Below are 13,652 nucleotides of genomic sequence, written 5' to 3'. Positions count from 1 at the left end.
GGGGACATAGTTGTAGGAGTATTAGGGTCTCAGTGGTTTATATAGAGAAACATTTATAGAGAAATCCTCAACATACAGTATGTTTACAAATACAAAGGACGTAATAATGGGAGGGGCGGTTGACTGCAGCTCATACATCTAGTGATAGAAAATAAAGTTTATAAAGTTTTTGAAATAATTTTCTCAATTATTTTACTTGAATATTTCCATTTGAAGCTACTTTACACTTCTACGCCGCTACATTTCAGAGGGAAACGTACTTTTTTAAATTTTATTTTCATCCACTACATTTTATTCACAGCTGTACTAGTCACTTTTAAGATTAAGAATTCAAATACAAAACAAGTTGTACATGAGTTAAAAGATGATGTATTATTCTTCATACACATGAGATAAAATATACACAACCTAGCCGACTACAACATTAAAGTACTGCTTACTTGTTTCATCAATAATGATGATCCAATAATATAAGAGTATAACACTGACGTTGGTTTTTTCTTTTACTTTGACACTTCATGTACATTTTGTTGCTGTTGCTTCTCCACTTTTATTTCAGTAAGATTTTGAATGCTGGAATTTAACTTTATTTTAATTGGGTAATGCTACTTTTATTCTGAATAATCTGAATAATCTTCTGTCACTGAATACATACAAAGGGTAATTTGGGGCGCATTTCTTTCATCACCACCACCATCCTTTTCATCAGCAGCATCCTAACCCTGACGTCTGCCCACACCATATCCGACTCCTCCCCAACCGTAGCCTATTGTAAAGATGGCGTCCATCATGGAGGGGCCGCTAAGCAAGTGGACTAACGTCATGAAAGGTTGGCAGTATCGTTGGTTTGTTCTGGACTACAATGCCGGCTTGCTGTCATACTACACGGTACGTTCATTCACACAGTTTGTAATTGCTAAACTGATCTGCTCGATAGGTTACATAAGGTTTAAGTTGCCGCTGGTAGTCAAATCCGAGTGGGAGAAGGGCCTTGTGTTTGTCAGGAGTTGGGAGTCTCAACTGGCGTAAAGAGGCGAGTCTCCCTGGTGACAGATCCGATCGTTGACCAGTAGCAACGGTCCCCCTACACAAGCCGGCGAATCCCGTCTCGCCGTTTTCTCCACACTTCCGCTAATGCCGCTAGCTTTGCAAAGCTAAAAGCAGAAATACACAAACAGGTCAACATTTTATTGTGACTATTTAACAGCATTGGGCGAAAGAGAGGCATAATCATGTATGTCAGCGAGGTGACATTTGTCTCCGGTGGTAAAATAAGAGCCGGACACTCACTGGTTCACTAGCCAAATAGCTAACAATCCACCGCGGGAGGAGACAGAGTGGCTGCTCGTTGCTTGGATGTTTGGTTTACTGTAACGTTACTGTGATTTGTAATGTCGAGAGTAAAGCAGGCAAGAGACTCTGTTGATGTCAGTTAACTTAAGTTCACTGAGTCGTCAGAGCGTTTTTTATTCGTTTAGTAGTCAGTAGTAGTTCTCCAGTAACTCTTGACTACCAGGCACTAGCCTCAGCCCTGACTGAAGTAACGCTATAGTTACTGTACATTTCACACCAAAGACCCACAGAGACTCATACGTGTAGATTTTCAAGTCAAAGCAGAACAAATGGGAGTCCAGTAGCAGTTTCATACTGTATCTCACTTAGAGCTGAAACTATGCGTTGATAAGTGGATTGACAGAAAATCAGCAATTATATTGATAATCGAGTGATCATTTGAGTAATTTTCCATGTAAAAATGCCAAGCATTTGCTGGTTTCAGCTTCTCAAATGTGTAGATTTGCTGCTTTTCCTCTCACTTACATTATGATTAATTGTCATCAGTAAAACAGTTGAATATGCCAAAAGTTGGGTGAACATTCTTATGGAAGCCAATAGTAACTAAACATATGTAAATTAATATCTTTGAATTTTGCAGTATAAGTCGGACAAAACAAGCAATTTCAATATGTCATGTTCTGTCTTGGGATATTGTGATTGTGCCATTTTGGAGATAATATTATTAATAGAGAAAATAGTAAGCAGATTATTAGACAATAAAAATAAGTTAGTTGTAGCCCCAGTCCAAAGAAATGTATGTACATTTTCAGTTGAGTCAGCTAAAGAGGAGAAAAACTGAATTTCAATTTCAGTGAATTACGATGCAGTAACAGTAAATTAAATTGTAATTGCTTGAATCGGAATTGAGTTCAGGTGATATGACGTCAGTGGTCTCGTTTGCCTTTCATCAAGTGTGTGATTTTTAGTCCACATTTTCTCAACCATTATTTTATAATATATTTCAAAACTCGGCTACAGAACAAAACATGAGTTAGGGGGAAGAGTCTTCTCTTAACTCTTATTAAAAGCGGAGACTTTTGGAATATCGTTAGTTGAAATTTCTCATTGATATTACTAGTGTTATGATAAAGAGGACAACCTGACTATGTACAGTTCCTTATTTACACTTAGCCTTGTACATAATATGGAGAGAGCCTGTTGTACAATCTCCACAAACTGATTTTTTTTTTTAAATGTCTCTAACTTAACAAAACCAGCTGCAACAGCGGACGTGCATGGTCTCTTTTTGATCCTTTTCCACAGCAGACTACTAATACTACTAATAACATTAACGATGGCTCTGTTCTATTCATGTGTCCTAGTAAACTAAGTGAGGCAGTGTGCACAATACCATGACCCTGAAACTGAAGCAGCTAAATGGGAATTCAGCCATCATTGATTTTATGAGTAACAACTGTGCTTCTTTCTGCTATGACATGTCAAATTATCCTCAGTGAAATAGGCCTGGTAAATTAATTTCCTCCTGCATCATCTACCTCAGATTTAAGCATATTTTTGTCAGTGTCTAGTTCCATTTCCTGCATTCTGTATTCTGACTGTATTAATCCCCTATGTGTTCTGGTGTTGGTTTACAGTCAAAGGACAAGATGATGCGAGGATCCAGAAGAGGCTGTGTGCGACTCAGGGTAAGATTCTCAGGATCAAGGCCATCCTGACAGTTGACTTTGATAAATGAAATGCATACTCCGCATACTTTGCTGAGTTTCTTGTCAGTGTTACCAGGTATTTGGAAGAGCTCTCAAATATTTAAGGCATGGTTGTCCTGGGTGCAGTAAAACACATGACCATATATAACTTCTTGACAAGATTTGCCTTGTCAATGCAATCCTTCTGAACCAAAAATCGGACAAAACACAGAATGGCACAATCTTCTTCTGATTTACCAGGGAAAGAGTCTTAATGTGCTGTGTGGAGGAAGGTAATAACTACTAACTGCCTGTCTTTGGTGGCCTAGTTGAACAGGTTTGCTGCTTCCATATCCACACCTCTTTTGCTACACTGGTTTAGCTTTCCCTTTGAAGGCGTATGTCCTTACAATATGTTTTCAGTACTGCGTAATATCCACTGGATGGCAGCAGTTGCTTTACTCCAGTATCTGCTTTAGTATCTCTTATAAGGAGAGGAAAGAGAGATTCCTAATGCAATTAGGTTTTCAAGGGACTGGTCTAACATTATGACTGAAAGAAAAAGCTCTCATCATCTGAAAATGTAGGGTGTTGTATGTGTCCATAGAGAATCCAACAGAGGGCTGTACCTAAAGGGTAGGATTACATCAATGGTTTAAGTTGACCTATTATAAAACATTTAGAATATCCTTAGTTTTTCTTTCCTTGTTGATGCAGTTGTGAGGTGAGTCAGTGCAGTTACAGTAGGTCTGCTTTGAGGATTTGAGAGCCTCTCTTGTTCCTTTCTACTCTCTGAGCTTGTAGATATCACTCAGCATATTGCATAGCTGTGTGCAAAAATCAGAACAAATAGGTTGGCCCTGTGTATTCTTACTTTACATCTTAACATGATGACAAATATGCATGTCATCACAGAGTGTAGCTTGTCGATGTGAATGACATGATTGTAAACAAGTCTGAGCTTTTGTGGGTAATGAAGGCTGAAATAGTTGTCTACATCCGTCAGGTACTGCATAGCCTCATGTTAGATACTTGTTACGTTGTCTCTGCTTCTTGTTTTTGACTGAAATCTCAATATGGTGCCTCCTTCAGGTCTTAACTGCTTATTCACCTCCACCTGCCAGAACCTGAACGTGCCCGGCCTAACCCCTTCAGCCACATATCGACTTTCTCTTGTGTTAGTTGTCGAATGGTCAGTTATGAAATCAAGGCAGAAAAGTTTCTCACATGTTTTAACAGAAGCAGATGTGAAAGATGCATCTGTACAAAGGTCAATGTCGAGCACCTTGGTCTCACTGAAGAGAGGAAGTATCTCCCGAAAGTACCTGAAAAGAGGATCCAGCATTGTTTATGGAGATATAGTCATGGGTCAAAGGTTTCCATTAGGGCTAGGTCAACATGACACTGCTTATTGCATTTCAGTAAATACGTCATATGCATGGAGCTGAAAAATGAATCTGTACCTATTATAAATCATATTAATGGCAGTAGCCATTAAAAATATTCACGTCTCTTGGACTTGTATTCTGTTGGTCTGTAACTTTGAATCTGGATGTTTGGATTTGGATTTTTGATATTGATCAACAGAACGGAAAAGACACTTTAATTTGAAAAACCTATACAAATTTAAAAATTCAGAATTTGTTAAACTTCCAAACACCAAATTTGAACATTTATGCCTTTTGAAAGAATAAATAACCTTGTCATAGTTTGTTTTCAGTTCACATGTTTGTTTGTTTGTTTTAAATTGCTTGTAGCAAACCCAGATCCTCGGATCATATATTGTGCCAAACCTTGACCTGACTGTGTCAGTTTAAGTTTCTCACAAATTTTTCCCACTGGCTCTATCTGTGGTCCTGCTAAACCAGGCATGCCTTGTCCTGCTTGGAATAACAGTATAGCCTTAACCCATAGCCTTAAATGTAGTCTTACGCTGGTTGTTATTGGATCATTTTCAAGTGCCAAAACGAGGCAACAAAGTTTTCATTGAGTCAAAATATTCACTTCTGTCACTTCTCACATGTCCAAAAAATCTGTAGAAAAAATTTGTGACACTGTATCAAAGACATTATTATTTTATAAGGTCATAGATCTGTGTTCAGCAAAAATAAACATTATTCAGGCACTTTTAGGCAGAGCAAGGAAAACAGTTGGTCATATTCAAATTAGATGAATATGAGCAAGATTCAAATTAGATGAGTTAATCCCTTTTAATGTTTTTAAATCTCTGTTAGCTGACTTTCGGCAGTGTGAATATGTGTGCTTGAGCTGAGTCATATTACTTTTATGGACTATGTCCTATATTATATACTTATTATATACTAATATTATTATATATTATATCTGAAAATCCTTTTGTAAAAAGAACTATATAACGGCAGTGTTTTGTGCCACAGTTGTACAGTAGTCATCTTTTAGTCAACCGTTCATTTTACCTCTCCTAACTTTAAACCAACTTGTCTCTAATATTAGGGACTTTCCTGTAAGATAGCTTTGGGAGTTCAGAGCAAAACTAAGCACAGGCTCATTTCTGCTAATACCCCAATTGGATTTTGTGTTGCTAATATGTTGAGCTTCGTTAATACAACGAATCACAAGGCATTGTACATACATGACCTTTTGTTAGTATTCCTTTGGGTTTTTTGAAGACTGCTCTGTGGAGTTGAAGAGTAGCAGACACCACGCCTTGCTTGTTGTTATTGTGTCATGCGGTGCGATTGTCAAATAAAATCAATTTCAATACCCTAAAAAAAGTTCTTACATAACGTGATTGGAAGACCACATTTATGGTGAGCTATTTTACTGGACTGCAAAGTATTTTACAGCTGTTTATATTATTTTATCTGACCCTTGCAGTTGTTACGTTTTGTGTAGGTTTGGTGTACTGTATAAGGAAGCTCTGAGTCACACGCCCTGTTTTTGTTGCTAGGAGCTAATGTCCCAACTAGCCAGCAGGCCATTTCGCTGCAGTTGGCTGCTAGCTGCTGGTCCCCGGTGTCTGTTTCTCTCCACCCTTCCCTGCCTTTCTCCTCCTTCGCTCTCCCAAATCCCACCTCCTCCTCCCCTCCCCTCTTCTCTGCTATGTTCCAAAAGGCTGCACTCGTGTATGTGTGTGTGTGTGTGTCTGAGAAAGGAACAGAGTAATTGTGAGAAAGAGATAAGGCAAAAGGAGATGGAGCTTTTGAAGGAGAAAGAGTAAGGTGCTGAGATGGACCAAGGGTAATTTACAAAAGAGACTCAATCAGGGGGCTGCAGGAACATGTGGAGGGCATGAGGATAGAAATGGAAAGTAGAGTATGACGTGTCCCGCTGTCTGACTGCCTGCTTTTTTTCCTCCCTCTCTCTCTCTCTCTCTCTCTCTCTCTCTCTCTCTCTCTCGCCATCTCTCTCTCTCTCTCTGTTTGCCTAGGGAGCTGTGATCGGCATTGATGACGAGGACGACAGCACATTCACTATCACTGTGGACCAGAAGACTTTCCATTTCCAAGGTGAGATGTCCCCCTTTTAATTTTGTTGTCTTTACGCCTCTCCCCCGTCTCTGTTACTGGCTTTCTTTCTCTGTGGTCTCCTTGCATCCATCCCTGCTGTTCATTTTCTCTCTCTCTCTCTCTCTCTCTCTCTCTCTCTCGCTGTCTCTCTCTCACTCACTTCTATTACCCTCCCCACCTTTTGAAGACTTGGAGTGGTCTGCTCTAATGCCAGGAAACACATGCACACAGGCATCTACACAATGTCAAAGCATGCCGTGCGCATCTGAGTCTCTTCTCCCTTCCTCTGGAATCGCTCCAAGCTCTGTGAAGTTGGACTGACATGTATTTCTATAGATAAACAAGATTTGTTCCACTGCAAGCGAGATTCCTCTGGAACAGAACGAGCAAGTAAGGCATTTTTTTCCTTCGGCCCTCCCGACTGTGGCTGAGGAGGAAGATTGCTGCTTGTGTGCAGTTAAACCTCTGGGAATAAAAAGGGAATACTGCTGAGCTGGAGGCTGAGCTCAGGTCTCTTCTGGTTGCTGCTGCTGTTCGCCCTTCGGTACACTGCTGCCGCCACCTGCTCTCTAACAACCAGTCACTCCATAGGGACAGGATTGGCTCCCAGCTACAGCATCGCCTCCCTCCTGTCTTGCCAAGCCTTCCCTCCTTTTTGACAGTGAGCTGTCCAGTCCAATACAACGCAGACATCCTTTTTTTTACTCTTATCACTTCACCAGGTCTTTAACTAACCTCCTCCACCTTTCCTTCATCTCTGTCCTCCCATCTGTCCATTTGTATCCATTTTGACAACACCAGACCCCTCACACTTCAATACCAGCACCCTCCCTTCACCTCCTTCTTGAGGGTCACCAGCCACAGTCCATGGGCCCCCCACCCCTCACACCTCCTCCATGCCCTCTCCCATGTCTGTGTTCCGAAGCTGTATGCTGTGGTTCTACAAACGCAAGGGTAAGGAGAAAATTGCATGTCTCATCCGCATGCATGCCAGTCCAGGGCGAAAGGATCGAGAGGAGGCGTTGTTTGTTTGTCTTCTGGGATGTAGAGTCAGGGTGGAGCAGTACGTTCTGTAACACACGGGTGAATTGGTTTGTTATTGAGGTTCAAGGACAGTTCAGAGCAGTATGCAGAAGACTGTTTAGTGGCTGTCAGCTGTGAGGAATTACTAAAGAGAAAAGAGTGTGTGCAGTGTCCCATATTAGTCAAATGTTTGTACAGACTAAGTTTGTTTATTTAGAAAAGGATGTTTGTTGTTACTTGTGTTTGTCCTGTTCTTCACTGGTTTTGCTGGTTTGGCTCAACAATGATGTAGTTTTTTTTTTTTTTCTTTTTGTCAGTTTTTTTTTTCCTCAGGAAAGTGATAATTGTAAGGATATTTTCATAGTGATGTGTTCATCAGTCAATAATAGCTGAATTGTCATGCTCTTAATTTACCAATACTTTAAAATATGAGTTATTGGTATCAGCTGTAATGCCTCAGTGAGTTAAAGGTGCATTCGTTCAATTTTGTACTTTCAGTTGTGATGATCAGAATTACCTGACTCTGAGACACTTCTACATCTCTGAGAGAGCAGGAGAACATCAGCAATGTATGCAAATTCTATTCAAATTCAGTGAGCCCAAATTTGAGAGCATTATTCAAAAACCTTCATTAATGCAGTCAAAGAGGGAAATTAATTTCTGGTAGGGTCTTGCATAAAAACACAGACAACAAAGACGCTGCAATACTACAGGATAATAGAATTTGAAAAGATCATCTTAAGTAAACATTTTGTTTTGACCAATGACAAGTAAATATCTACTATGTTGAAGTAAGTTAAATCAGCAGCAATGATATGCTGCTTATCTTTGAAAGCAGCATATCCTTGCACAGGGTATGCTGAACCTGTGCATCACATTGCAACCCTCATAATCATCTTTTTGTTAGAGAGAAAACAATGAAATGTCACTGGAAGACACATCTGCTCTCCATATACCCAGAGGAGCACTGTATCATCTCATGTATCCCCACTGGACAAACGGGCAGAAAATTAGCACTAAATATGTACTGAACATGAGAGTCTGGATACATCAGCGGTTAGCTTGGATATCAAGACATGAACAGGATGTTGAGCAGAAGGAGATTTCTCTGTTGCTGTAAAACGATCCTGATCTCAGCATGTTATGCAGTCAGTCTCCCAGGATTCACAGCATCGTCTGAATGTGTCTGCATGGCTAAGGTATGGACTGTGTGATGGATAGAGCATCACTGTCAAGATTAAGAGGGGTAAAGAAAGGCACGGGATGTAAACTTATACCATTTGCCAGAGTTTCAAAATTTCTAATGACCAAAACCTCTGCTGATACACTACTCAGTATCAAAGTGTGTTTTGTGTTATGGTGTAAAACATGATGATTTGCCGGGACAGTCCAGCTGGCAGGTAGAAGTGTAGTTCTGAGCCGGCCGGCCGGCCAGCCACTGTGCTAGCCTGGAGTGCAGCTCTGTACTGTCTTTCTATTTAGAGAAGCATCCATTATTCATCAGCGCCTTTCCCCCGGCGGTGCATCAGAGATGCCTGAGAGCCCTTTAGCTTCCCCGTTTCCTCTTTCCCCCCCTCTCTGCTCTCACCCACCCTCTCTTATCTACAGTAGCTATCAATCTCTCGTCTTCTCTTTCCTCTCTGTGAGGGTGTCCAGTCTGCCCAGGGCATCAGTACAGGATGAGAGACCCCCTCATGCTCTCCTCCTTGTCTCCTCTCTCCAGGGTCCTTCTTCACATCGAAAACATTGTGTTCTTTGGGGGCTGCAATTTTGACCTGTTTATTTAAAAAGATGTTCCCAAGTGCAGATATCACATGACCTAGTCAATCCAAAGCAATATGGTGTGTTAAATTTACATTTTTGCCAGACACTTAGTTATATCATAGTTTAAATGAGCAACAAATTGAACAAATACTTAGTTTTCCCACCAATACAACATTACTTCATCGACCTCAGATTATATTCAGTGTGAACTTTTTGCATTTTCTTCCCACTGGAACATGTAACAATATTTCATCAGCTTGTCCAAAGATGGCAGGAACAGGAAAAAGAAGGGAGGGATTAATAATTGACAGAGGCCTTTTGGAGAAAGGAGGAGCAGCGTTATGGGGTGAGGCTGAGCATTATAAAGAGAAATCTCTGAAATGGAGACCCTGACTGACTGAGATAGGAAAATGCCACTGGTGCTTTTTATCTTTATGTGTTAATGTGTCTGTTTGTCAGGACATGGTATCTGTCTGTATGTGTGGTAACTGTACATGCTGTACATAGATATTAGGACCATCTGTCGTTGTTTACTTGTCTATTATGGCAATTTCTGCAGTCTAGGTGACAACAAGTACCTGTAGCTTAATTTATGTAGATAAAAAAATATACATAAATGTTGATTTATGTAGACATACCTAAGATGATATCCAATACAATCTACCAGATATAAGTCAGAGGCAGAAGAGTATCTGCAGATACATATAAGTGGAGCAGAGGATGGTTGTCAGGATGACAACCTACCACAGAAACAAGAAGAATTAAAAAAATGTTCAGGCATGTCCACGTTAAGTTTATTAAATAGACGGCCATGATGTAGGTAGGAAACATATGCTCAGAAAAATTGATCACAGAATTGCTTTCTTTACATTTAGCTGAGTGTCCACATAAAAATGATACTGGACCAAAATTAAGTTACTTTTCATGTGGATATAAACTGATAATGGCATTATGCCAATATATTGGTATATATAGTACTAGTGCATTTTTCGAGACGCAGTTACCATATAAATAAAACTAAATAGCCAAGAAGTTTAAGATGCAACATAATTATTCTTGGTTGAAGTCCAACCAAGGTCCAATTTAACACCTCTCATTTCCTGCCAGCTTGTTTCTTCAGTTTAAACTATATAATAAAAGCCACAAATGGCTAAAATACTGAAAACATGAAATGACTATGACAGTCAAATAGATAGAATAGAGGGCATGCATATGATATCAGCATACATGGAAGTTATTCACTTTCCCCTTGACTGGCAAACATGCCAGGGGCATTCAGGAAGGAAAGTGCATTGAAAAACAGCTAAAATGCCAAAGTGCTATTGAGCCCCTGGTTGCATAAATAGTTTGAAAGACTTCAGGCATAAGTTTTTACAGATTTCTGAAGGCTAAAGAGAAGAGGAGCAAATGGATCACTGCAGTTCTGTGCGACTCTTGTAATCCTGGTTGTAAAACGTGGATATGTAATAGCAGTTTTGTGTAAAGTATGTCACATTTTTGAGTAAAATAATACATTAGATTCTTTTTGGAGTACTACGTGACTTACCTTTCAAATGTTTTCTTTATGATTGTTTTGTTTACTTCTACTCTGTCAGCCTAGTACATCCCACAGATCATTTTTGTTTCTGATGGCTTTTATAGTAGATTTTTTAACATCATATCATCCATGGCAGATGTGCTTTGCAATTCAGTGTTTGTGAGAGGAAAAATAACATCAACACATGCCTTGGAAAACAAATGTATTTGTCCAGTATCAGTTCCCCATGCTGGATATGAGGTGACCTCCACTGTCAACGTGGACATTGGCTCTGTATTGGCTCTGTTTGTGGAAACTCACTGTTTCGTTTGGCATCATTGAGTTTGCAACTATGGGATTATTTGTGCTGTGTATGTCTGTATCTATCGTGAAACTTCATCTAATATCTGTCGGGTCTGACTGTAATCATTAGGAACATGTGTGTGGGTGGTTGGAGTTTACTGGTGCGACATACAGTACCTCATGTATATGCTTGTTCTTCTCAGTGTGCCTCTCTGCTTTGCTCTAGCAGAGACGTATCAGAGCCTTCAGTAAATAAGATTTAGTCGACACACCTTTCTCTGTTATGAGACTACTTAGCAGCAGGCCTATGAGACTATTACACTCTTACAAGACTGAAACAGCATCATAAAAAGAGTGTGTTGTTAATGTCAGGTTTGTGTAGAGTTATAGGAGAAAATTGTATCTTTGTGACTTTCAGACTTTTGTCCCTTTTGCTCCACTCTTAACATTTCATAATTGCTGCAAAATAACACGTAACAAGCCTTTTAAACACTTTAAACTCAGAGCCCAGGAAGATCTCCTCATTTCTTATCTCCTAATACAGAAAATGAGTGACTGACACATAGAATATTCTAGTTTCTCAATTCCTCCAGGGTTTTTATTTGTATAGGCACCTTATGATTACAAGTCTTAGTATCCTAACTGCTAACTTCTGAGCAACACTCATTGGATATCAGGATACCTACTGTACTACACTGTGATCAGATAGGTGCAAACCTTACCCTAATCTTATCCTATCATGTGCATTCCTCTAACTTTGGCTTGTCCTCCTCCCCTTCTCTTGATCAAGACAGGTCAATGTTTAAAGGAAAAATAACTTGGTGGTTGTTTGAATGTGTAACTTCAGATTAATAGTGTTGGTTCATGTCAGATGACAGCCGTCGTCATGACCCACTGGCTAAATGACTAACTGCTCACACTTAACCGGGAAAGAAAATGATGTGGTAGATGGTAGATGTGAGCCAAAGACTAGGATGAAGATTGGACTTGCGACACAGTTCATACAGTTAGTGTTTGTTTCTGTTGAATGGCCCTGCTACTACCTCTCTTCTGTCATATAGAAGCTAATAGAGCTAAACAACATTAGCCACAGTGAACTATTCCTCTGGAGAGTCTGTTTGGCTGAGGGGAAAGTGAGAGGGCTGTGAGGTGCTGTCTGAGTGGATTGGCCTGAGCCTCAGCTGCCTTTTAATGTCTTTAAAAGCTTTTCTGCCATAGCACTGCTCAGCCTCTGTGCTAGCACACAGAGTCATTCATCTGCTGCACTGTCTTGTTTCCAGCTCAATGAAAAATGACTCTTACACAGGATATAGTTTTCCAGCTAATTCAATGGCATATATCTTATTAAGTTCTTCTTTCACAGCTTTTAGAGTTATATATTTTTTTTGACTGGTGGCCACCATCCACATGCACAGTAAAGCAGAAGTAAAGCTACTTGTTAAAGAACTGAAAACCTTTGGCGCTTGAAAATACAACCTGACAGGATGGAGTCCAGTTCAGTCTGGTCTATGTCCTGACAGAGGACAAAATTTTGTATCCCTGTAGGCTATTGGCACCAAAAATCGTGTATGTGCCTTTTGCAGTCTGTTTGGTGTTGCACGTCTCAGGGCCTGTAATGGATCATTGTTTAATGTCGCTGGCAGTCTGTTTGTTCTCAGTCTTTGCTCTGAGGGTGCAGCCTCACCCTGCTCCGTTTCACACTCCGACCCCAAAAGCTCCATGTGAAAAACCAGGCGAGAACCAGTACTGCGTCACTTCAAGGAGCCTTAACTCTTGTTCAAATGATCGTAGAAGTACTGATTCTTTTGGTACTGATTCACCCATCACTATCATACATAGGATATCAAACCTTAGTACGCTGAGTACCAAGCACAGAGTGCTTGGTCAGATTCTGAGTGTTTATGTATTTGATCAGATCCTGTATGACATAAATCCTCTAAATACATTCTACACTATAATTAGTTACTGTCCTATTTAACTTCACTGAAAGATTCCTTGATTGAAGTGTATACTTAAATCAATCATATGAAAGCTACCTTTTATTTATTTTTGTTTAGTACAGTAGCACAGCTTAATAGTTGCCAAAATTTAAGATACTATTTAAGCACAGCCCTAACTACCTTTACTCATTACTCTAATTTAAAGGAGTAGCTCAACACTTGGGGCATCTCACTCTCACGTTAGATGAGAGGATTAACCATTCCTATGTCTGTATGATAAATATTAAACTACAGCTAGGACCTGGTTAATGTAGTTTAGCCTAATGGCTGAATGGCTGACTATTCCGTAGCCAGGTGCACCAACTTTCTGCAACGAGAGGTTGCCCGGCAACCAGGTGACTTCACCTTGCCAAGAAATAGTGGCACATAACCACCATAAAACAACAGTGCATCATTCTTACACTTAGATATATACATATGGATTAATCAAATGAGTTTACATGTTTGACGGACAGGTATGAGAGTAGTGTCAATCTCCTCATATTTCTCAGAAAGAAATAAGCAATAAACATATTTCCCAGAGTGCCAAATTGCTCCTTTTAAAGCCATTTCAGGGCAATCTGCCACATAAATCTTC

General features: G+C 39.9%; 1 protein-coding gene across 2 annotated transcripts in view; it reads left to right on the top strand.

The window, feature by feature from the left end:
• The first annotated feature begins 772 nt into the window (after window positions 1–772).
• Window positions 773–13,652, top strand: part of osbpl9 (oxysterol binding protein-like 9) — a 31,003-nt gene continuing 18,123 nt past the window's right edge. For both annotated transcript variants that reach the window (XM_056378661.1, XM_056378660.1), the window contains exons 1-3: window positions 773–888; window positions 2,931–2,981; window positions 6,391–6,469. In XM_056378661.1, coding sequence (XP_056234636.1) covers window positions 778–888; window positions 2,931–2,981; window positions 6,391–6,469 — 241 coding nt within the window. In that variant the 5' untranslated portion in view covers window positions 773–777. The remainder of the gene's footprint in view (window positions 889–2,930; window positions 2,982–6,390; window positions 6,470–13,652) is intronic.

This window comes from Seriola aureovittata, chromosome 6 (assembly GCF_021018895.1).
Source record: "Seriola aureovittata isolate HTS-2021-v1 ecotype China chromosome 6, ASM2101889v1, whole genome shotgun sequence".
NCBI lineage: Eukaryota > Metazoa > Chordata > Actinopteri > Carangiformes > Carangidae > Seriola > Seriola aureovittata.
The sequence above is the reverse complement of the archived record's forward strand: the minus strand, read 5'-3'. Positions and strand labels throughout refer to the sequence as shown.